The sequence below is a fragment of the Tyto alba genome, unplaced genomic scaffold (genome assembly GCF_018691265.1).
Source record: "Tyto alba isolate M040663 unplaced genomic scaffold, T.alba_DEE_v4.0 Super-Scaffold_21, whole genome shotgun sequence".
Lineage (NCBI taxonomy): Eukaryota > Metazoa > Chordata > Aves > Strigiformes > Tytonidae > Tyto > Tyto alba.
In genome coordinates, this window is record NW_024881295.1 from 3,235,805 (window position 1) to 3,261,697 (window position 25,893).

At 39.8% G+C, this 25,893-nt stretch overlaps 1 protein-coding gene across 1 annotated transcript in view; it reads right to left on the reverse strand.

Moving 5' to 3' along the window:
- Positions 1-22,377, reverse strand: part of ANO2 (anoctamin 2) — a 193,628-nt gene extending 171,251 nt beyond the window's left edge. The window contains exons 1-3 of the mRNA XM_032995065.2: positions 22,297-22,377; positions 14,890-15,074; positions 11,568-11,972 (exon numbers count right to left, since the gene is read on the reverse strand). Of these exons, the coding sequence (XP_032850956.2) occupies positions 11,568-11,972; positions 14,890-15,074; positions 22,297-22,315 (609 nt within the window). The 5' untranslated portion in view covers positions 22,316-22,377. The remainder of the gene's footprint in view (positions 1-11,567; positions 11,973-14,889; positions 15,075-22,296) is intronic.
- Positions 22,378-25,893: the final 3,516 nt, after the last annotated feature.

Sequence of the window (25,893 nt, forward strand, 5' to 3'; positions counted from 1 at the left end):
GAAGTATGGAATATGAGAGTTGAAAAAAGAGTAGGAACACCAAAAGTTTAAGACATGCATCAGGGGTTTACAACTTACAAATGAGCTGGGATAATGGGAGATGGGTAAGGCCAGAAAGGGATAGAAACAATTACATATAAATACAGAAAAACTAATGATCTACAGAACCTGCTTTGGAGTTGAAACTTTGTTTTTAACGCGTTATGAAAGACTTAATAACTTTGTCAAACTATTGTGTTTCAGGTGATTAAATCATTCTTACATTAATTGTAACCTGGAATAACTTCACAGAAATCAATATCTAGATACTACATGAATTTTTTCTTGGCCTGTCACCATGAACACATACCTGTACACATAAAGGAGGCTTACTAATGTAAACACAGTTATCAACCTTGTGTATCAAGAAGATAATTCACCGTGAAGGGTAAATTTTCCGTGCTGTGCATGGGGATTTAGTCACCTAACTCCCATTAATGTTAATGGGAATTGTGCAGCCTGATGCCACTCCGTTAAATTTTTTTTTCCACATTGTTCTATTCAGGCCAAAGTAATTGCTGATCTGGAACAACAGAAAAAAATATGTGATACAGTTCTGAATCATATGATCATATTGTCATACAATTTGAAAGACCTTACAATGACTAACAAAAATGCTTCTAGCTTAAAACAATCTGATTACAACCTTCTATAAGGCTTACATATTGCAGTTTCCTTTTTTTTCAGGATGTAGGCATTAGAAGAACCATGGTTTATACACAGAACCAATCTCAGTTTGACTAAGCTGTAGCTGAAAGTCTTTTCTCCTCCAGAAGTCCCAACCTGTGGTATGTTAAATGCTTATCAAGCCAAGTCCCTTTGAGGGACAGACTACTACAGTACATAGCCCAAACCACAGTGGAGAGGGAAGTGATGGTTCCTGCAGAATCACAAGAGCCCTGCCTTCATCTACATAGGCCTGCCAGGTCATTCTGGAACGGAGAGAGGAACTTCTGTGAGCAGTTGCCTGAATGCATCATAACACTGTAACAATGCAGATGCCATCATGGTGGCTCTGAATTATTATGAATTTTTTCTGTTTTTTTCTTAAAAATGGAAAACAAATGCAACCCTTACCAGATTGAAAATGCAGCTTCTTGAAACTATTTTTAGAAATACGAAGCGCTGCAGTGTTCCCAAGTACTATACATCCAACAGCTCCTACTGCTAAAAGCAACTAGATGATTAATATTTTTGAAATTATAAACAAGATTCAGAAGCTCTCATTCAGGTACCATCAAACATATTCACTCTTACATTGAAATAGAATACATCAGGCCTTCAAAAACCTTGTCTGGTTTCTGATTTCTCCCATTTTCCTTTGAATGACATTGTCACTCTAAAAAATCCATTCATTAAATGGGATCACATAGACCAACCCTAACTCCTTTTCACTGAAAAAGTTAAGAAGTGACACAGTAGTTCACTCCATAATGCTACCTCTGGTGATACAAATAGGTGGAGTTCTCAGGTAACATGACATTTGCACAGTAAATTTGTGCCATACTTGAAATGGACAGGAAAACTCGAGAAGAGTTTGACTGGAGAAGAGTTGTATTTCTGCTGTTTCCAGTGGCCAAAGCACATCCTTTGACAGATGAAAAATAACAGAGCGTCCCCAAGCTACGGAAGATATAGATGACCCCAGTCACCATCAGCACAGTTCAAATGTAAGTAAAAACCAGACTCCTTTTCAGATCCCATACAGACCCAGCACATAGAGCAGTGAACCACGCTCTTCACTTCTCCCTCCATTTTTTAACATAAATATATCTTTAGATTCTTCTCAACTTGCAGTAAAAGTGGGACAGTTAATTAATCTCTCTTTATATGACATTTTCCCCCCACTAAATCTGTGCTCATCCACACAGACTACTACCAAATTGTTGGAGCTCAGCCCCTACCTAAAACTTAGGTCTATAAAGGATGTAAGAAACAGTTTGTGTTGAAAAGGACATTCTGATTTCTAAGGGAGAATTTTTTTTTTCTTTCTTTCTTTAAAAGACCTTTCCACTATGCATGTTTAACAGCTTGAATATGAATCCAGTTTTCATTCCAAAATTCCTGCTTCTAGTATACAACATAACCTTTTAAAATGTACACACCATAAAATGCCTAGTTGTGCATCTGGAAGGGAATAATTCTATTCCTATCATGGCTCTATTTTCCAGAGAAATATGCTTGCCTGTCTAGTCATGTCACAAGCAACAGACCTTTTGACACCTTAAATTTGAGCAGAATGACACACACAGCCATTAAAGTCATCAGTAAAGCAGGAAGACCATCAGATTGTCAAAAACATATAAAAAGAAACCCATAAGCCCGAGTCATTATTTACATTACCTTTCCCTGAATATGCTAAAGGATAGCAAATTCCAGCCCCTCACTCCACACATACACAAACAGTTGGTTTTTTCCCATAAGACAGTCTTATCCTTCAAAGACTAGTTTCCATAGTGAGGTACCCCCCAGCCTCTCCTCTGCTGGGATCCATTCCCAAATCTGAGATGGCAGAAGCTGGTGAATGCCACTTTATGACATTTGCTTGGCACAAGTGCCACTGTGCCACTGGTTGGTTGAAAGGATTTTACTTTTCATGTTCTTGCAGGTTTTGTTTATTTAGTTCTTTCTCTCTCTCTCTCTGACATTCCTGTTTTAATTCCTAACTCCTTCTCTATCCTCACTCCCAACTAAACCATTCAAGAATATTCATTGTCATTTCCATAGAAATGGTCCAGATTTTGCTTTTATTTGTAAGCTGAGAAAAAAATAACATTGGACTGATGCTTGCTATAACAATCCAGAAGCTCTGGACAGTGAAGGCTTTTCCATAGCCCGTTGCATCAGAGGCCAAAAAAAAAAAAAAAAGTAGCAGTGGTGTAAGGTCCCTTTCAAAGAAACCATTCATTGCTTCACTTGAAACTGTTGTTTTGCCCAATGTTGAGAAGGCATGACACATCTGAATTGCTCTCTTTGGCTCTGGAATAGAATGCTGTCCCTGCTCACTGGAAGACATGTCCCATTCTCATCTTCAGTAGAGAAATAAGTGACTTGAGAACAAATCCTATTCCCTATTTTTTCCGTCAACTTAAGCAAAATCAATTTGTTGTCCTTGTTTCTCATTTTTTGTCTCTGAGACACAGAGTTTTCAAACAGCAAATGCCTTTTGATCTGCTTTCATACAGACCAAAAAGCATGAGGGAAGAACGGAGAGGCACCATCTTAGCTCAGATCTTTTATAACAATAACATAAAACAGTACATAAATGAATGTATATATGTATAAAAGCAACATATTAAAAACAGGGAGCAGTGTTGCATGCACTCACAGATAGAATTCTCAACATCTCTCACTTATGAAAGGAGTTGCAGGCAGACCTCCTTGCTTTCCTTTGTCTGAGATGTGAAACCATGACTAAGAAGCAATGCCTCCAAAAAATAGCAAAATCATACAGCAATTATTCAATCAGCAGAAATGAAGAAGTGATCACTCCTTTGGTATCAGAGATACCTGTAGGGCTGTTTGCTGCTATAGACAAAGTCAGCAGTTGTCTGGGGACAGCAAAGCAAAGAAAGTCTTGTTTCCCCTACAAAAGAATTTGTGAAATTCAGGATTTCTTCTGCCAAAGAATAGGTTGAGATGAATCAGGCAGCAGGTACTGCAGTTGGGGCAGTCCTCACCCAGCACCTGTAAGAGCGGATTCCTCACCTCGATTAGCAGCAACATGATTTCTGTCCTTAATAAGGTCAGAAAATCAACAAATCCCAAGACCAAAATCCCCAAACTATGTAATATTTTATACTATTTTCACAAAAATATTATTCAAGCTGCACTGGCCTAAACAACTTACAGATATTATCATTACTTCAGACTCCGAGTCTCCCCTGCCAGCAGTCTAGCTACTGTAGTATCGTCAATGCAGTGCAGCATCCCTCAGGGCTCCTTCTATTGCTCTTCAAATTGTCTCCATGGATTTAATTTGCAGATTAAAATTTCTGCTGCAAACAAGGCCACTGATAATTAAAAATATTTTCATGGATTCATCTGTGAACAAGCCAAGCAGATGCTTTTGTTACTTTTCATCCTCTATCCTACAAGTGTCCGGTTCTCTCCCTGCTATAGCCTAGCAGAGATGTATAAGCCGTTTCTGTGGGCTTCTCATCTATCTAGCAGTTTGTAGAAATGGAATTAGTTCCTCCAGCAGGTGACAGAACTCAGCACAGGATACAGTGAAATGAAGACACAAATTCAGGAGGCTATTTTCTATTTCTACCAGAAACAATGTTATGTAAAAATAGGATGCTTCTTGCCCAGATCCCATTGTAAGTATCACTAGAATGCACAACCCAAATCTACTAACATCTGAAATTCAAAAAAATTTTACCTCTATTTCCCAACCTGCAGACAGTTTATGAGCTTTATCACTGCTGACTCAAGAGCTCTATAAATGTTATTGATAACATACAGGCCCATTTTTGTACATCTCTCCAATTTTCTCTAAATCCCTGGGAAGCCATTATGACTAAGGTACATAATAGACAAGCATTAAGTGTCTGGATGTTAATTAAAATACACAGAGTGAGTCTGTCTGCCCATTCACCTATTCAAGTCACAACACAATCATTAAAAAACAGGATTCACAGTATGGACTTTTCAGCTTTGACTGCACAGTCATTCTAACCCAGCCACCTGTTATCATGGATCATTATTTTAATACTGATTAAACCACAGCTAACTCCCATGGGGCTACTCAAAATCCTCTCTAAAATGGAGGCATAATTTCCTCTTAAATAGTTAATCAACTTGCCAATATTTTCAACACATCCACTTCTCTGTCATCGAAAACCTTGCCTTGCCTGCTCAACTTTAATTTTATAAGAGCTGTGTATTACATTTCAGCCCCATATAAGTAACATACAGGAGAAGAACATGTTTTAGCTGATTAATGCTTCTGTAACTAGAGCTGCTGAAAAATAACCATCAAATATTTATATAATTGGTACACTAAGAGGCCCCCAAAGAAGTATCGCCTTGATCCAAGTGCTGTACTAAGAGAGAGTGAAATACAAAGTCCAAAGGCCTAGAGCACAAAAGACCCCAGTCTGCTTCCAACACTACATTACTCTGTATGCATCCTGATTGGATTCAGGAGGCATTCATTAACATGGATAAAGGTCTTGGGCTCATATTAAATTTCTCTATCCTTTTAAAATTAATGTTAGCTACTATTAAGCTTTCCTCTGCACTTTAGATGAATGAACATTTTGAGACGACTACAACAGTCCACTGAGTATGTGCAAGATGTCTCACGTGTACTAAGAGCATGAGATGCTTTCCTTGGAATTATCCACAAATAACATTGATAGATTTTGAAAAAAGACATCATTTATTCAGGCTCTTAATTACTACTAAGATAAGAAATATCCATAACATTTTAACTAAAAGTTGAAATATTTTATACCAAAAAAAAAATGTTTTGTCAAGGAAAAAAAAGATCTATCCAAATAAATTAAAGTCTTGGCCATTCCATTTTTCCACAGTGAAAAGCATTAACATTAAAATGAGCTACATATAACATAAATGTGATGTTAGGGAATGTAGCAGACAGGAGAAAAAAAACTCACATAGTAAGAACATTGATGGCACTGCTCAGCAGAAACATCCTCAGCTAGAGTTGGGGATAGGAGGAGACAGAGAAAGAAAAAGCCTCTTTGCATTGAATAATTTACCATGATATTAGTTTGGCTACTCTTGTCCTTTACAGCTGACAGAAGATAAAAGATAAAGCCTTCTCCCACTGAAAAATGGGGAGCACCTTAATGTAACAAAAAATACAATTAATCCCATAGATAAAAATCTAGCTGCAGCACTACAAGCTTTTCTTTGGCTCAGGTTGGGGAGGGGCTGGGTTGGTTATTTTGGGAGTGGAGGTTGTTTGGTTTTGGTTTTAGGTTTGGGGGTTTTTTCACAAAAATTCAAAAACATACCTTGGAATATCAAGCAGAAAAATCCAGTCACAACCACCATCAACAGTAGTGTTGCTATCAACAGTACCGCATAAGCAGATACACAGAAAACCCCAAGGGCTTCAAGGGCTTCCTTCCCTCAAAGTGTAATGTAAGGAATGGAGTTTAATGAGACATCCTTAAAACTCTGTCAGCTCTAAAATTCAAGTTAGATGAGCTTCTTGGAGGGCAATTTACACTTGGTTTTAAAATTGTCATGATCTTCCTCTTAAAAGATATTTTCATTTCCTAAATGTTATTTATCAAAGTGCATTTCATTTCCAGTGTGCTCGAAAATGATCCTACTTTGTCAGAATGCCAAGGTGCATCTCCCATGTCTTCTTATTCTATTCCTATTATGCTTTCCCATACATAATACTAATTGAATACAGTGCACATTGCATTTGCAGTCATTAAAGCAGACATACACTTAAATTTAAGAGAACTGCTGGTGCTCCACTTTAGGTGAAACACAACAATCAGTTTCCCCAGGAATAAAAAAAAAAAAAAAAAAAAAAAAAAAAAAATTCAACCCCAAGAACTGCCTGCAATGTCAGTGATATTTATTGCCCTTCCTGGGAATCAAGGTGGAATATTTTATGATATTCTTAAGGTGGCCCTATCTCAGGCAATTCTTTGTTTATCCAGTGCAAAATTTGGCTTGTTCCACTAGTGTTAAATAGGGTTTATTTGGAGATGACTGTCATGGCTTTGGCAGCCACACAAGAGTAAATGTGACCTGCTGGCATTCCTTTCCAGTTTACAAAGACACGCCAAAATATCTGGGTTCTGCCGTGGGCATCTTGGAATAAATAGTTTTACTGTACTTTTAACTATTACTTTGAAGCAGAGGAAGCAAATCCTGCAAATGCTTAGCACCATGTGGATTGGCACAGGTGCTTACAGGATCTGTATTATTGGGGTCTGTATTAGTCGCTATGTAATATTATTTAGTACAAGGTAGATAATTCCACATACACATGCAAGAGTCAACACCAGGCTTATTTTATCCAACTCTGTAGGCTGGTCTAGCAGGCCAGTCAAAGGTGAAAACATTATTTTAATTGTAGTAAACTATACAGAATAGTAGTTCTGTGTTGCTATGATGCTGACATCAGATGTGAATAGGGAGTTTCCTCTTCTGTCCCATTCTTTCCATCAAATATCACTTCCACGTAGCCCTAAATTTTGCTAATTCAGTTGTTTTAATGGCACAGGCTACACTGGACCACCTAAATGAAAAGAAGATAACCATCTAAAAAGCTCCCTAAACTTGATCTGCCACTTGTGCTCTCTGATACACAGAACATCAAGACTGAAAGTTGATGGTGGCAGTATTGGTTATATAACACGTATATGTGCTATATATCAGGTATGACTTTACCAGGTAGCATGGTAATAATATAGACTTGTTTCCCTAACAAAGGAAAAATGCATTTCTATTTTGTGTCTATAGTGTTTTCTGTATTATTGAAAGATGATGTCAACTCTTGTTTTACCACTCTTAGATCAGATCCATAGAGAAATTATCAGATTAATTGAGAACAGACTGAACTAGTTATCAAATCTCATTACGACCACCCATTATTATGGGTACTCAGTGTCACATTATAGAGGAAAAAGTTGTAACATTCATCTTAATGTCCATTGTCTTCATTGTGTACTTTGTCTTGGACATGCAAAATATCTCAGTTTAAAAACAGGAAAACAAAAAAACCCAAAAGGTATATATTAAGTTAGAACAAAGTTTCTCTGGAGGATAGTAATAAACAAATGATAGAAAGTTACAAGGAAGTTGAAAACTAGTAAAAAAAAATCCCAAATCCACAAATAATAACTGGGTGAGTATGGAGACAGACCAAAATCTTGCCTGTATTCCACAAAATCAAGAGTAATACTCCCCTCTCCACATACAAATTATATATCTTCATTTGTTTCTTTTCTCTATTCTTTTATGCAATAAATTGACAATACAAATGAGAAAGAGGTTTGTCCATAGTGATTCAGCATATAACAACCATATTAACATCATATGTTTACAAACATGTTAACATCATAGAAATTCACACTTTTTCAAACAGATAGTTGTAGAAATTAAGATTTTTTTTAAATTGCCATGATGCTATCTCATGTTCCTAGAAAAAAACTTCTAGACGTCTAAATAATTCTAGCCTACAAAAACAACTTCTAGAGGAACTCCAATAACCTGTGAGGTTAGTAGACTGAGTAGCCTGATGCAAAAGATTCTGTACTTAGTTCATTTGGGTTAATCAAACTTACAGTCTCTGCAAAGTAGGGGTAACCTAGATCATAAATTAAGCAACTTTCCAGCCAAAGACAGATGCCCTTAGCAGACATTAAATGATGAATCAGCTGTATTACTGGATGAGTATATGCTTCATGACTCCCACAATATCGATAGAAAGAGCACAATGGATTGATGCTTTTTTTGATTTTGTTTGTTTTGGATTTTTTTGTTCAAGCAACAAGGTTAACAAGAGCCAGAACTACAGCCAGAACTACACAGGCCCTATCAAAGATAATCTTTTTAGCTGTATAGTTACTATAGGCCACCTAGAAAGGATAGCACAGAGACATTCATTGAAGACCAGAGACAGAGCAGATACCCTTTTGCTCTCTTCCTTTCTATTGCTGCTACTTCAAGTAAAAACTGATGCTGTTTCAAGAAAGAGATTATGTTGAGGATATCCTATTGTTCTTAAATTAATATTTTTCTTAGTAAGACCATATGCAGGTGACATAAGGTAGAGAAACCAAGGCCTGTTCTAACCAAGGGTCGAAAAGTTTAATCCCTCATACAGGAGCTGCAGCACAGAGGACTGTTTTTAGTTACCTTTGGAGTCAGCCCTCTGAGCAGATTAGACTCATCTTAGGATCTGGTCCAGAACATGTGGCAAAAGTGAGATATGTATTAAAGAATATGTCTCAACTTCCAATAATACTATATGAAAAATATCCATTTGCTATACTAGAACTGAAACAAAAAAAAAAAAAAAAACAAAAAAAAAAAAAAACAAAAAAAAAAAAAAAAAACCAAAACAAAACAAACATACATGTTGAGCATAAACCATGAGAAATGTAGCAGTTGAAAGTCTCCTGTGTTATACACCAAAAATACAGCATACTGTGTGTAAGACTGTTCAGGAGTTTAGTGAACCTATAGATACATGTTTTTCCCAGGACTAAAATCATATGTTGTTCTCATATCAGTTCAACATACAATTTTAATCAACATATAAGGCTAGCTGTACCCTTCACACCTGCCAGATCAGCATGTTCTATAAAATTCACAGCGAGGTAACAGACAGCAACCTCCGCATATTTTATCAGTAGTTAACTAAAAAGAGAAAAAGAACAGTGAAGTAAGAAACAGAAAAGGAAGTAAAAGCCACATGTCTTGGGCAGGGAAGAAAAAGGATAATGCAAAGTCCTTTCCAGTTTCTCAGGAAATTCTAGAGGGAAAAACATTTTCTCCTTTTGATTAGACAGCTTGTATGTTGGGGGGGGGACGGGGGGGGTGGCAGCAGGAGTGACTACATATGTACACATATACAGATTGAGAAGTGATGGGATTGCAATTTTTGTAATTACCAGAATCAATTAATTTTTCCAGTAAAAGATCTGGTCACCAAATAATTTCCTCAAAACTTTCCATTTCATTCACAAAAAGCCTTTTCAGAAGGAAAACCATGACAAAAAGTTTTTTCTTGATGAGCTCTCTGTGACATCGCTTATTACTTTGTATATTCTTTAAGAGCACACATCATCACTTGGAAGGGGTCTGAACCTGAATCTGAATCCAGCTGGGCTTTGGGTAAGTAATGAGTTGAATAATCACATCCAAATCTCCTGCTAGACTTTTCAGATTCTGATGAAATTCTGAACTGAAAGAAGTCTCCAAAAACAGCTGTTCTCATGGGTTTTATGCAATTAGGTTATAAAAATCATAGCAGTAAGATAGTAATGTGTTAGCAATATTGAACCTTAACCCCAATGCTTAGCATAAAAGAATCAGGATCTGAGATCACTTTTTTCTGTTCAGTGCAAGGATAGCTCAGCTAGGCTGTGCAATGAAATACAACCCATAGCCACCTGCAACTCAGCAAATTGAGCAAGGAAAATGTTGAGTCAAAAGGCCTTTCTACATCTTTCTATTCCTGCCAGTGGTTTAATGTGTGTATGTTATGCCAAGTCAGCTAGACTCAAGTTTTCAGATTCAATCTGTGATTTTGTCCATGTTTTGGAAGTGTTGATTGGTTGCACTGAAAGCAGTATGAGCTATAAGTTCTCAGCACCTGTGAAAAGGAGCCCTAAGTTTCTCAAATTCAGTTTCAAAAACAATAGAGCACCTAAAAGTAGAACTCAGTGGCGACTTCTCATCAATGAATATAAATATCCATGGCTTTCAAAGAGGTCCAGAGGCACAGCACTCAGTATATCAACATGGGATTTGGAAGACCGGTGTTCAGTTGACCAACTGGCTGCAGTCAAGTAACTTAACCACAACTCCCAACTGATACAACCATAGCACTAACCAACATCATGCACATGTGGTAAGAATAAATACGCTGAAGGCTGGGAGGTTCTCTTGTTGCAGCATAGGAGCTGTTCATTTTGTGGGTGGAATGAAGAAATGACACAAAACTTACGTATGGCTGGGAAGAAAGTTAAGAGTCACACTGAAAATCACCAAATTACTCTGAGGAAATCTGAAATTTCTTAACAATGCTATGTATTCCAGAAAATTATTTAAGAGAGCCTTTCTTCACTGTAAAAATATTAAAATGTAAACATTTTTTTCTTTTAAGAAAAGTGTATTCACTGCATACCATAAGAACATTTACATAAAGAAATATGTTTTCTACTGAAGTAAAACTAAAATAGCTACTCAGTAGTGCATTAAACAACAATAACAACTACATATCTCCCAGGCAGTAAGAACCAAGCAACAAAGAAACACCCCTGCCACTTTCTTGGCTTCACACCACAATTTAGGGATGTATAAAATAGCTTGCACAACATATTTCTGCGGATCCCTAATTGGAGGTTGCCATGGTGGCAGCATTTGACCCAGGGATCTTCAATACTAAACTACTGTTCAGCAGTAACAAGCTGTCTTCAGGATTAGCCCCTCAACCTAGCCACGAGACACAGCTTCAGGACAGACTAGCACTTGCTGAGGCTGCAGAAGCAATGGTGGGGGGATCAGGGAGCTTGTGTTAGAAGGAAAGCGGCACATATTTCTGCTTTTAAGAGACAGCATAGGTGTGATTGACCTCTCAGTTAACATTAATGCAAGGCAGGAAGGAAGGCAGGCCAGGCCGGGCCCTACCTGTCAGCAGGGAGAGCGAGCAGCCGTGCTCTGGGCACCCGGTCACTGCCGGGCTGTCCTGCCGGCACGGCCCAGCCACGGTGATGTCCCACACACCTCTGACACCGAAGTGGCCATAACCCATCAGGGCACCCCGTGCTGCGCATGAGGAGCAACTCTCCCCCTCTTACCTCAGGGTCTTTCTCTATCTCCAGCCCTGCTTCCACCAGGTTGCGTTCATACTCCTCCCGCTGCAGCCGCTTCTCCTCCTCCAGGACATCCGGCGGGCCGAGCTCGATCACCTCCTCTCGCGAAGGCCCCGGCCGCTCCTGCGGGGCACACCGGCCGCTGGCCTGCCGCTGCAGCTCAGCGCGGCCCTTCCTGGTCCCTCCATTCGAAACCAGGGCCGAGGAGGAAGATCCGCGCATCGGCTTTGGTGAGCCCGCACCAGGTGGGTGACGAGCGAGACGCTTCCGGTAGTGGTAGGTTAACACATAGTCGACCTTTCTCTTGCTGTCCCTGAAATGCATGCCGCTTGGGGACACCTTGTCCACAGCCTCTCCTCCTTGTGTCCTGTCCAGGTAGTTGTTTATAATCTGGAAGAAAAACACACAAGTCTCACAGACAAGAAAGCCAAAAAGTCCAAGAAGAAGGCAGGCCAATGGTCTGTCTCCATACAAGCATGTAAAGCTGCACAGAGTCAAAACTGGAGGTCAGCCAAGGGTAGGTATGACCCACAAACATGCACTTTGCAGATCAGATTAAGTCACGCTGATGTCCTCTGACCGTAAATAAATGAGAGTCGTTAAAGATAGTGGCCTCATCCCAGTGCATGGGATGCCTACCTGACGGGCCAGTACAGAGATACATACCAACTCTGTCTCTCTGTCCTGCATGGACACAGACCATACAGGTGAAGACAGATGCATTTTGAAATGGGATGGATGAGTGAGAATCAGGCTCACGTGACAGACTGGGATATGAAAAAGGATGTGCTGTGGAGCAAAACTGGGCAGGGGAGGGAAGAAAAGACTATGTGGGAAGAAAGGGAAGAAACTGATCTGAGCTAGAATGGGAGAAATATCCTCAGCGTAGTACAAGGGCAAGAATGGTAAGGCTGGACAGAAACGCTTTGGAAAATACCAGGGATTAGAGAAGATACACCCCATGGATGGCTAACAATGTTAGCTGACATGGGTGGCTAACAGCGTTAATATCGATGAATTATGAAAAGACTGTGTGACTGACCAATAACTCTGCAAAAGGAAATCATTCAGATCTATTATGTTGCTATCAGTCTCCCCCCTTAATTCATCCCTGCCTCCTCGTCCCCACCCTCCAAACCCTTCTGGGGTGAAGCTTCTCCAGAACTAACCCCTGCCATCACATCCCAGCCTGGACGGCAGTTTGGCAGCACCCATGCTGAACTCTTGATACCAAACACAAGGCATTCATGTTCACTTCTTGTTCACTAAGATAGCCCATATGTTTTCCAAAACTGTTACCAACCGCCATTTCCAGCTCAATGCTGTAGCCTAAAACCCTTCATGGAGCTCTCTACAGTGTCATTCAATAAAGTGACACCAGCCCTCCAGTGACTGGGAAACAAGATACAAGCAAACAAATGAGGTCAACCTGATCCAAAGCAATCAGCCCATAACCCAATTCCAGACTTTTATGGTTCTCATAGGTGTCTATACAAACAAAACCTTGACAGGTACCGGTTACAGATTTCTTTCTCTCCCAACCTCATCTTCCATTATATACATTGGTAGCCCTAAATGCAAAGTTAACCCAACATGCTGTATGGCAATTTTCTCATTTGTTAACACAAAATGAATTTTTGAAGGTATTATATAAATGTGTATATTATTATGTACCCGAACATCTCCCAGATTCCTGTTTTTCATTGCTTTGCTTCACTTACTTTCCCACAAAGTAGCTTTCAGTCACCATATCACTAAATAAATCTTGCTTTTATATGCATACTACGTCGTTCATTCTTTCACAAAATTATCACCAAATAAGCTGTTCTGCACATTACACTTATCACATACTTTATGGGTAAAGTGTATATATAGTCCCTTTAGGCATATCTAAACTTATACTCAGCACTACATTCTGGCAGAATATAAAACTGCTTGGGACACTGCTTTTTATTGCAATTCCCCATTTCCTAGTTAGATACGTTTTCATGTAGTACTCACAGGCAGTCCATGCAACCCTCCTGGATCCATCTCTGCCACAGTGTAGAAAAACCCGTTGCAGATTTCTACACTCTCTTCCAGAGAGTTTCACGCTATACAGCACAGAAGTAATGATGTCACTACCACCAAGTCACTGGCACAATGCAATGCATTAGCTGCTCTAGAGAAGATGAGCTCTAAACATTCTCTCCTCCCTTACTGGCAAGTGTGGGCAGAAATGAGAAGCACAAACAAAATGCGGGAGAGTGAACAACGAGGTTGAATAACATGAAATGTCACTAAGAGGTTTTCCTGTTTATTACTGTTCATAGCCAGCTGCCACATCCCAGCCACCTGAGAGAGCACCATAGCAACATTTGATGTTGCTGGTTACACAGAATAATAGGATGAGGAGATACAACAATGCCCCCCTCTCCCTTCCTCTCTGTTGACTCTTTCCCTCATTCCTGGCAGCAAAATTCCACCCTCATTATTATGGGTTTCTATTGCACAGAAAACATATCAAAATTCACACAGATTTCAGTAAGGACATTTTTTGGCCCAAAATTTGCAGTACTTTCCTTATCATGTGATATTCTGATACAAGAAGATCTTATTAAGGAGGAACATAAGTAAGTTGCAATTTCCAAAATGTCACTGAAGGAACTATCAAGATCTTTTTATCCTCCCCTCTCACAGCCATTGAAAAAGTCAGAATCAGTGATTTAAATCACAGTCTTCAGTCCCACATTGATTGCTTCTTGACATTTCCAAGACAATCATCCAGCACACCGAGCAATAAGAAAAGAGGTAGAAAGGTAGGATTGGCATTTCATGACAATTTTATTCTAGTCCTCTAATAGCCAATATTAGAGGTGTCTCCTCTAACAACAGCTCTGCTCTGAAAACCACATCCACACTACACTTCCAGCTTCCAATCCAGTCCACATTAATCCCTGGGCACGTGATGGCCCAGGGTTTGTACAGGGATAGCCAATTTTGTCATCTGCCTGCAGATGTCTTCCTGTACTAGACGTAATAGCAACACACCTATTCCTGCTCTGTAGGATTTTAGCTAAAGCAAATAATTAAGAAAAGCTTGGTGAGACCACTACAGTAGCAATTAGTTCTTGCTGTACGCTAAGAGAGCCTACTGAACTACTTAAAGCAGTAGTATTGGTTTACTTGCGTAGTTGCTTTGCCCGTTACAGTGTGGATTTGCCTAACACACAGGATGAATGTATTGTGCTCTGTTCACCCAGATTCAGGCCTCTTCCTCATCTCAAAGGCATTCGAGGTAATTGAACAAACATGAAATCCTACTTACAGAACTGCTGAAGGACTCCATACAGCTTGGTGCTTCAAAAGATCCACTGAGCCTGCTGTTGTGCAAGGAAGTCCGGTTCTGAGGAACTGTGAGGTATTTGCTGTTGTATGGTGAAAAAGAGTCTCTTGCTGATTTTGCTGTCTTCTGTCCATTCAGAGTTGCACGTGAGGAGGCTAGAGTAAAGTCTGAGAATAAGAGATAAGTATTTTTATATAAAGCAGGTTTTGTGCAGGTAGTTTCCATAAAGGAGTAGGAAATACTGCAGTTAATAGACACTATTCAAAGCTGAAGCTGCACTTCAGTAAATGGAGAGGGGTAAATACAACTGCAGAGGAACAGGTACTTGTGTGAACTGCTGGGGATGGGGGAACAGTAATAATACAACACTGCGCTGAGCTCAGCACTACCCTGGTTGGTCAACAGCATTTGTACTCTTGCACTTCAGTCACGAGGTTTGGAGCTGGAAAGTCTGTACTTTGCAGCTAGCTAAGCACCCCCCAGGACATGAGCAAGCTGTACATCTTCAGCACCTGCATCCTGGTTGTCTGGGTGCAGCGTTTATGACAGATGGAAGCCAAATCACTACAAACAAACTGAGTTACCTTTGCTTCTTATGGCTTACAGCTAGGCCCGAAATGGACTGTGTTTCACTTCCAGTGTGATGTGAATAAATCTAGTGGCATCAGTTACAGATACAAACTTCTGTCTAATGGTCATTCTCCACCAAGTACTCATAACATTTGGACATGTAATGCTGTGAAATTCTCATAAAGTACATCCAGGTTTATACCTACACCTTTTGGCTTAAGGGACTAGCACCTTGAACCCTTTAGATGTGTTCCCTATCTCTTGTATTGATAAATTACATGGTCACAATGCAGCATAATGGAAGGTCTGGAGTAGGTGAGGCGTTAAATGTCACTCCCTGTTCACCACCACCACCACTGGTAAGTTATATCTCTGTCATAGAACAAGGTACAGCAGCAACAGAATACGACAAGACTACATTTTCTACCTGTGAACAAGCAAAGTCAATCCCATACAGGCAGTAGCACAGTAAAGAAATCATGATAAAAAATAATGGGAACAGAAAATGTTTTGACTTACAAATGTTTCATACTCTTTCCCCCTCTAGTGGTGCTGTAACTGAAATGGGGTGGACTGATCTTTTCCCATAGCTTCTTTGTGAAGCTTATTGGGGTGAAAAACTGGCTTGCTCTCAAGCATTAGTGTTTTCTACCAGAGAGAAGACATAGGTGTAGCAGACCTATCTGCCCACATAGGTAGCCCTGTTACCACTAAAGATACAAAGCACTATGCCTCTCAAGTCAGGACTTTTGTCTTCCCCAGGAATAAGAAATAATTGGAAGGTTTATTTGCTCCTACATATCCAGGGAGACACTACATTTGTAGTATCTCTTGCCTTCTTACCAGGCAATCCTTGTAATGCTGCAGTTCTCTTCCCCCACTTTCACCTTCTGTCTAAGAAAACAAGAAGCTTTAACAGCATAGTATATTTACTTTCCAGTCTGGGAGGAACTGCCATATGAGATTTGCTTCATGGTGTTGTGAGAAAGTGATTTTGCCTTTCTGTGTCACAAGAAAGCACTGTAAAATTTGAACAGTACCCTCCACAACTTCTTTATGGTGATCGAGTCAGGGGGACAGGGAAGGCAGGAACAATGTTTCTTGCTTCATGTGACTGAAAAGTGTTTCTCCGTATTGCTGAAACAGTCAACTAGTTCCAGAAATACCTTGCATTGCATCTCAAAAGACAGAGCATTGAAGGAGATGGCTGTATGCAGGAAACCTATAGAGTTATGCAGTGATCATCATCAAATAATTCAAGGAAAATCTAAAAAGATCCATTCTTATATATGGTGATAACAAAACTTTATGTCTCCTTTTTTTTTTTTTCTCCCCAAGGTGGGTGGGTTGTAGCAGTATATTAAGACTTTCAGATTTTATTTCCCCCTTACTTAACTGAATCCCTTCATTTGTTTTCAAGAATCTAAGACAGACGTTGTGTCCTATTGCTAATCTTCTATGCCCTCTACAGAGGCTGAATCTACTTACCCACAATTATGTACTGAGAAGCCACTAAAATGCTAAAGAAGGAAATGCACATAAATGTTATGATTATTCTTATGCCCCTAAATGTTATGATTATTCTTATGTTTCCTATCAATAATAGATTAGGGTCCTACAGCATTTGAACAGTAGATTGATTCACCAGTCTTTCTTTTCTGATCTCTCAAGGACACTTGTACTTGGTTTACTTTAATGAAGCTGATAATGATGCCACAAGGGAAACTCCAAGGAAAATAATTAATAAATGAAGGTTTCATTCCCAGAGGCTACACAGTGTTTCTCCAGTATTTTCAGACTAAGCCTAGGATATCTCACAAGACGTTTGCACAGTCAATTAAAGACCCTTTTTTTTTTTTTTTTTCCTTCCCAGTCCTTTTAACTGAGCCTAGGAAAAAGTCTGTGGTTCATTTAAAATAAAATTATTTCATTTCCATTATGCTTCCCAACCTTCAGAATCTGTGTCACGAACTTGAGGTTAACACTGGTAAGCCGGTGAGACAGTCGGGGAATTCCAGTCAGAATAAGTTTTTTGATGGAAATGCAATTTCCATGTCTGAATTTGGAAGACTTCTGTTCTCCCAAAAGATTTACAACTTCCCAAATCAAACTGACTGAACCAAAACGTTTTGTTCTGAATGAGTTCCACATTTGACAGTGCTTGTCTGTGGTACTGCAGTGCCTCAGGGGCTTCTGCTTCAGATGCTGCCTGACCTCATTCTACCCTGTAAGCCTTTACGACATCTGGCCTTACATGTTCTCATTCTGTAAATATTCTAGAGGAATTAGTATCAATAGAAACAAGCTGTGTGTGTGTACGTACGCGCATATATATATATATAAAAATTTTTATACATGCACACATGCATAGCTTTGGTACGTGTGTGTATATATATCTCCCCAGACAACAGCAATAGAGTGAATCTTAAATTCAGCTGGGAAAGCAAATGCTCAAGAACTACAGCCATTCTAGAAAAATAGCCTGGGAGCCATCCCTCCAGTCAAACTTCTTTAGGTTGTAAATGGCCTCCAAGGACAAGGTACCTCCAGCACAGACGTCAGTGACCAACTCTAGTTCCAACACTAGATCACAGCCAGTAATCATCTACTTGCTCACTCTGCACTTCTTTGCTTCGGCTTTTTGTTAACCTTGAAGGGTGGGCCGCATGTGCACCAATTGACCTCACTATTTGAGTTTCCAATTCCTTCAGCATTGCATTATAGACAAGAAGCTGCACATATAGCCAAAAGTGGAAGGACTGAGAGGGTGTATTAAAGGACCATTCCATTTGTGAAATATGCATTAAAGGAGTCTACCTAATTAGGAGCTCTGTATTAAATCCTGAGCAACAGCCAATTATCCGATCTGAGTGGTCCAGATGGTCAGATTATCATACACACAACTACTTGCAGAATACATTGTAAATGCTTTGGCCACCCAGGGCACAGACAGTGGCCTGCTTTCATTTATCTTCCTCTCTTTCCAGTTAAGTATCGGGAATGGGCTGCATTTCTGAAAGACACCACAGTCAGAAGTATATCTGTACTCACACAGACTCTTCTGCAAGGCTGTTCAAAACATCTGCAATTCAGGAGCATTGTTTGGCAAACTTATTATTCCTTCCATCCCCCAAGTAGGTATGAAAAAGAACTACCTGAGTTTATTGTTTCTTAACTATACATAACTTAACTATACATAACTTCTTTAAAGGAGATACATATAAATAAAAAGATGTACCATGGTTATAGGCATGCTCTTTAAGTCCCTACTAAGCTAATGACATCTCAGTTCTGAACATGCACACCTAGAATTATTGATTTCAATACAGCCCATCACACCTGTACAAGTATGCAAGTATTTTCATCGTACTGCAGTTTCCTTTTTGAAGCTGCCAGCCTTTGTCGCTTCAAAAATACCACTTATTATTTAATATTTCAATTCTTATTTATTTTATTATTATATTTCAACCACTTATTATTTAATATTTCAATTATTATTTAATATTTCAATTAAAGATTTTCAGACACAAATGAATGCATGTTAATTAAATAAGCCTTGGTCAAGCTTAAAGGAAATGTCCATTAGAATTTCCACTAGAGGAAATGTCTAGAAACAAATTTTTACATAGGAAATCCATTCTTTATTCAATATTACTTGAAGGAAAAGTCCAGTAGGTTTCATTAAAGGTAATTTAGATTAGTGCAGTGTTCTCAAACTTCTTATTTGAATAACAGAAGGATAGATTTTGACCATTAAATTTCAGATATCTGCTATTTCTTTCTGCAGGATGGTTTAAGAACTATTTAGATGTTTAGCCCCCTAGTACTTAAATGCTTCTACTAAAATCAGTCCCATAACTAATCTCAGTATTAGACAGTTTTCTCTATAAAGACTATTTCTTCTCTGATCTTATTTTGGAGGCTGGGAAGGAAAGGGGAAACAATGTTATGTATGGCCAAACGTAAAGGGACACAACTGAGATACTGATTCCTACCCAAGAGATTCTCCTTGCTGAGTGTCATCCTGGAGGCTCAGGATGTGGTATTTCAAACTGAATGTTGGGATGGGGTCCAGACACGCAGATACACCCAGATTGTCAAAGGCATTAAGTCAGGGCTTCTCATAGGTGGTTTTACCCTTCCCATCTGCAGTTTGAGAGGTATCGTATAGTCAAACTGCAGGCTGCAAATTTGGATCTCTTGGTGGAAACTCAGCTGTGTGGAAACAGGCAGGAAATGGAAAACCTGAAAAATTTTCTGATTCGAGCTCCACTTCTTCCTTCCTTTGGTTGCATATCCAATTCCATTCCCCGGGAGGTCTGTTAGCCCAGGGCATATGGCTGGGACAATGTGATGAAGATGAAAAGTAGACAGGGAATTGTGTGGGGCTGTGCTGCGTACCTTAATCCTTAGCAGGACTGGTCCATCTCTGATCCTGTCTTAACCACTGTTACTTCCTCCAAGTCACACCTATACTTCCATTTCCCAGAAGCTTCCTCTAAGTTCCTCCTCTCCATGGTAGTCTTCATACCCTCTAATCTGAAATTTGCTTTAATTGCTGCATTAGAAAACATTGGAGGCAATCCAAAAAGCCTTGTCTGTCTTGAATTCCTATGATTCTTAAAAGGCACTAATGGTAGTCTTGAAGACACAGTGGAGGAAATCACATTCAGCTGTAGCTGTGTTGAGCTTGGTGGAGCTGTGCACAAGAAGTAATTCTGGCACAAGTCAAGCTTCTTGCCATATTACCACGCACTTTGAGACTATAATGATTCTGGAAGCTACTAATATGTGGTAAACAGAGTGGCTTGTCCATAACCCTCTAGCCCTTTGAGTGAACGCATAGTCACTGATTCTTTGAAGAATTACTGACACAAAGAATAATAACAATCCTCTTACAGTAATTTTAGGGAAAAGGAGACCTGTAGCTGTCTCCCCACAGGGGAAGAGGAGCCTGGAGCAGAGCATCATAGGGAAGAGCAGTGAGTGACCCTGCTGACAGGGAGCCCAGACACAGAGCAGCAAGTCCGTGTTAGGGTCAGGGTTGGAGAAAGTGATCAGGGTCGAACACAGCTCAGTGATTCCCCAGAAAGGCTGCAGTGACCAGGCAGGTCTGAGGTCAAGCTGGGAAGCAGAGCTGCTGGGTCTGGGTCAGGGCCAAAGCAGTGAAGATTCGAGTGAGTGCAGAGGTAGCTACAGCTCAGCTGCAATGTAGCACAGGCAGGGGCAAGCTGTAAAGCCTCAGCTTAAAAGCAGATCCCAAGGGAAAGGAGGGCAGGCTCTCACTTCCAGCTTTCTTCATAACAGCTCTGGCTGGTGAAGGAGCAGGCCTTGGACTCAGACAGCTAAATTCTTCAACACGGCCAACTAAGTGCCTAGAAGGAGGATGCCCTCTGGGCCTTGACAGTCTGCCCCTGAACTGCTGCCAGAAACAACAGCATTGCAGCACCTCAGACAGACAGGGGCAGGCAAGAGGGAGCACAGCTCCCTGCTGGCTTGGACTGGCCTGAATAACTACGGTCACAGACACGAATGTAAAAACCTGTGGTTGTGCTCCTTTGGTAGCCCCTTGTACACAGGAGCCATCACCTCTGGCTTTAGGAGCAGGAAAAATGTACCTGAGTTAACAGAGATGCTCACTCACCTCTGGCACACGCCATGAGCTAGAGAGTCTTTTAAAGGGTGGAAGACTGTGAACCTGAATGGTCAAGGGTGAGGGAAATAGAGTAGAGCTGTGGAGATAGATGTGGGAACCACATGATATAAAACAAAAACCTAAGCCACTGTATGAATGTTTGCATTAACTGAGACTTAATGGAACTATATCTACATAATACAACTGTGTGTATAACTTTACATACTCTTCTCCTAGTTTTGTTTGTTTGTTTGTTTTGTTTGGATTTTTTTTGTTGTTGTTTTGGATTGGGGTTTTTTTTGTTTGGTTGGTTGTTTTGGTTTTTTTTTTAAATACTCTACACGTAAAGATTACAGAAAGTACCTTATTTTTCTGACATAAAGTATGTATCAGGACTAACTCTGACAGTGAAGGATCTGAGACAGTAAATGGACACTGGAATAACTCAAAGATCAGCAGTAGGCATTAAATCTAATGGCTCTTTGCACACTGTGATCTGCTATACAAATCATTTTAGGAAGGGGACAAGATGGGAAAGCACAGAAATAGTATGATTCAGTGAGCTGTATGATAGTTCAGAATTCACAGCTGGAGCTACGGCTCCAGAAACAATGAGATAACGTGGAAACAACTACAGAGCTTTTGACTATAGTAGTAAAGAAATAGTGACACAATATCATCACTAAACATTATCCTAAACTTGTACACTGGGAACTCAAAAACAAATGTTTTATGCACTGAGCAGATTTTTTTCTTGTGTATGGGAACTGAAAATTCACCGCTGTGCATTTTTTTTTTTTTTTGAAAAAGGATATTGCTCGTTCCCCCCAGTTGTACTGCAATAAGGCAAATGCAGATGGAAACTGCAGAAGTCTAGCACAAAGCATTTACCTAGTGATTGTCTTTTCCACATGGATCATGACACTGACCCACAGCTGCACTCCTGAGGCTTCAGAAGAAATGAACTCTGCATGCTTTATCTCTGAACTATCTGTGTGTAACCTGGGCTACAGATTTTTCTTTTATTAATTTGAGTTTTTGGTTGTTTTTTTCTTTTTTTTTTTTTTTTAATGTCCTGAAAGAAGACACAGAAGTCCTTTCAAAACATTCCTTTCTCTGTTCCCCACCCCCTTTCCACCTATTCAATAGGCAGCAATTAACAATGAAGCAGAGAATAAACTTACCTGGCATGTGTGTTTCCATGTTGCCTGGAGGTTTGGCTGAGAGTTGTATCAGTGCTAATAGGATGTGGCTATGCTGATTTTGTGCACAATCCTCTTCTGCACTGGTTTAAGTAGTGAACAGCACTGGCAGCTATTTCCATTCTGGCTTAATCCTGCTTTAAGCAAACCACAGGCTGAAGCTAATTAGTGAGACCTTCTGTTTTGGTGGTATATCATCGTGGAGGAAATAAAGGGAAAAAGGCAAAACTCTCATGACCTGAGAGGCCATGGCAATTGTTTGCTGGAACTTCAACATCTTGTCTTTGTGCTCCATAATGCCTCAACAAGCAATATAACAGGAGGCATATTTTGTCCTAACTCCCCAGAAGGCAGTGGAGAGGCAGCAGAGGAGAGGAAGAAAAAGACCTGATGTAAAACCAGGGCTCTATAACAGAGCCAATTCTGTCTGAAAAAAAAAAAAAAAAAAGTTATTCAGGGATTAGACTATCTTGCAGGTGGTTTCTGTGAGGAAGAGTGTCTTTATATCTGCAAAGCTTTACAGTGCTTCCAGGTAGGAGGTAAGTTCAGACACCTTTTTATAAGGCTCTATCTCAAATACTCAAGTTACCTTACTGCTTGGATACAGCACTGTCACTCCTGCATGAAATATTCAGGGGATTATCTTGTAATCAACTGTCTAATCGGAACAGGTGATGGATCCTGCTTAGCCTTCAACCTTACAATTTAAGCAATGTATAAGGAAGAAAAGTTGTTGGTGACTAATAGCATCTGAGAAAGGACTTTAATTTGCTAATTATAATTGGAGGGAGGTGTAATTATTTGGAGTTCAAAACTTTGTATTATTTTAGCCTATTTTATGACACCATGACAGATTCTCTAGTGTGAGAGGGGGAAGTGGATTTATTCAATGACTAAATAAAGTACAGTGTTTCTACTAACTTGTGAAGTAGGATCATGCTCTGTGTCTATATCAGAGAGATGTACTGATGCACTGTGGCTAAACTATCAAAGATGGTGAGTTTATACAGGGAGTAGTTTGGTGGTTGTGTCCCAAAACTTGGGCTAGTTGCTGTAAAATATTCCCAGCAAGGCTGACAAATATACATGCTGCTTTAAACTCTGGATGAATTGTCACTGGGTAGTGGTCCTGTTTAATGAAACAGCTATAGTCAGACCAAAGAGAATGAGATTAAATTAGATGACTGTGTTCATCTGTTTACTTTGGCTCAACTGAAGTGCCTCATGAGAAATTGTATGTGTAACCTACACTAATGTTGTATGCATGATTTTACATAAAAGGGAGAGGGGTTAGGGCCTCTGACTCCAGCTCAAACAGCTTTATACAGGTCAGTCAAATTTTTCTGCACTACGACTTATCCCTGACAAAAGGGGAAAAGTAATGATTAGAGTCTTTCTTTGTCCATACAGGGAAGACAAGTACATTAAATGTTACAGAATACTTTTTTAACACTTGTTTTAGTATTCACGTAGAATAATCTCTTTGGATAAGAAAAGTTAAATCACCCCACTCTTCTTAGTCCCTCCTTTGGAATGGCATTTCCTAATTTCTAAGTAACGTATCAACAGGTATCAAATACCTGTTCTTCTTACCCTGCTAGTATTCTATGTTAACCTCAGAACATCAGTTAGAAACTGCCTTCAGTTACAAAACAAGGGACAACATAAATGCCATGCCTTCTGGACTGACTCATCTAAAAGCCAATAGATAGCTGAAATTGAAAAAAAAAAAATAATATTAAAAGACAGGGGTTCTCAGTTGCTGTGTGTAAGCTCTCTAGCAAGGGGATGTTACTTCATATGGGCTTTTGTTTGCACACCAGCCCATGCACACAAGTTTTGAGGTGGTGTGCCTGTAATTATTTTGGTTGCATAACCACTGCATCCATTTGAACAAACGAATTGCACTTTGCTTGATCTCTTTGCTCAAATATCCACAATTGCACCGATCTCAATGTAGTTCATGCTTACTTGGTACAGGGCAATGGTGCAATCACACAGAGATCCTGGTAACTTCTTGCTAACAAAGTGGCATCAGAGAATACTCCAAGGGAACCAACTGTTAAACTATTTTTTGCCTTGATGTTTTATAACAAATTAATCTACTCCCTGGATAACAAACAAACCTACACTTTTCTCCGGGAGAAGGGGAATGAAAACTTACTGAAAATTATGGTCTTTTATATCCACATTATATGCTGTACCAACTAAATTCTAAAACAAAAGGGCATACCCACTGATTTTGGAATAGTATAGCAATGTAGAGCCAGGTCCTGCCAGGATCCCTGTGGACACAGCTCTGCCTGCACAGGTTCAAATTACTATCTCCTATAAGCCATAAAGATTGGTCCGTTACAGGTAATAGGGTTAGCTCAGGTAATAAATAATATACACAGGAGGCAATATGGTAGGAAGCAATATCCAGTTGGTTAAAATGGAACTGTGTCTGTTGTCTATTTTTAAGGACACTTTACGATGGAGAAAATCATATCTTGGCATCGCTGTGTTTCCTGAGGTACTTGGGTATGCTGTTAGTCGATAATGCAAAGCTGTGGCAAATAATACCAATAAACCAGATTGTGTTTCACCTGCTGTGGAGGATTGCTGCTTGCAGGTCTGTAAAAGTTAGCAGAGAGATTAGATGCTTTTAATATTTAAGTAGTTATATAAGACTCCTCCCCAAATCCATTTAACATTCCTGTAAATCTAGCCTGTATCATGTTCAATGATCCAGCCGGTCTTCTAAAGCAGTGGGACGTGCTCTGAACCCTTGGTGGAAAGGCAAAGACTAAGACAGTTTGAAACCATCAAGACTCACAAGCAGTATGTACCATTTGAAAAACAGTGTTCCTCAAAGCCTGGGTTCTGCTGGGGAATGCCAATGGAGCAGTCTGATGTACAGCGTTGTCTGGTGTGATGGTACACTGATACTCTTAGAGTACGCAGCTCTCTACTAAGCAGGTACGTGATTATAGGCTTGATTATGTTCTTCATTTCTGCCCGGAAAGAATGCTTCTGAAAATAGAGTTGCACTAAATGAAGCTGAGCTGTGTGAAAGGCAATCAAAACCCACATGGAGGAAGTCCGAGCCTATTGCCTTGCTGGCATCATGAGAGCCTTAGACAAAAGACAGCTCTTTTGGGGAAGGCTGCCTGAAAATGTTTGATTTTTATGCCAGCAGGTCAAGGCCAAAAATGTATGCACCTTCTCAGTCTGCTAAGGGAGATATTATAATATTCCATTCGTCTTGCTCTTTCTATGACAGGATTTTCAAGGAAAAAGGACCTTCTGGCCTTGAGCACAACAGGGCCTTGTCTTTGCTTGGAATATATAGGTACTAGCCAGGCCTGAATAATAACATATGAACCGTACAGAAATCCACAGAATGCTATTCTGTAAGGAAAACCAGCAAGTTCTCATCGAATGTATTGCACACCAGCTTTAGTTGATATGCTGGTACGGATGCCTGAAAGCAAGACTGCAAACAAAGAAGGTGAAGAAAAGCCATATAACATATTCTTGAAGCGATGTAAAATCTTAATATAGTTCTGTTTATCCAATTACACTGAGCTACCTCTG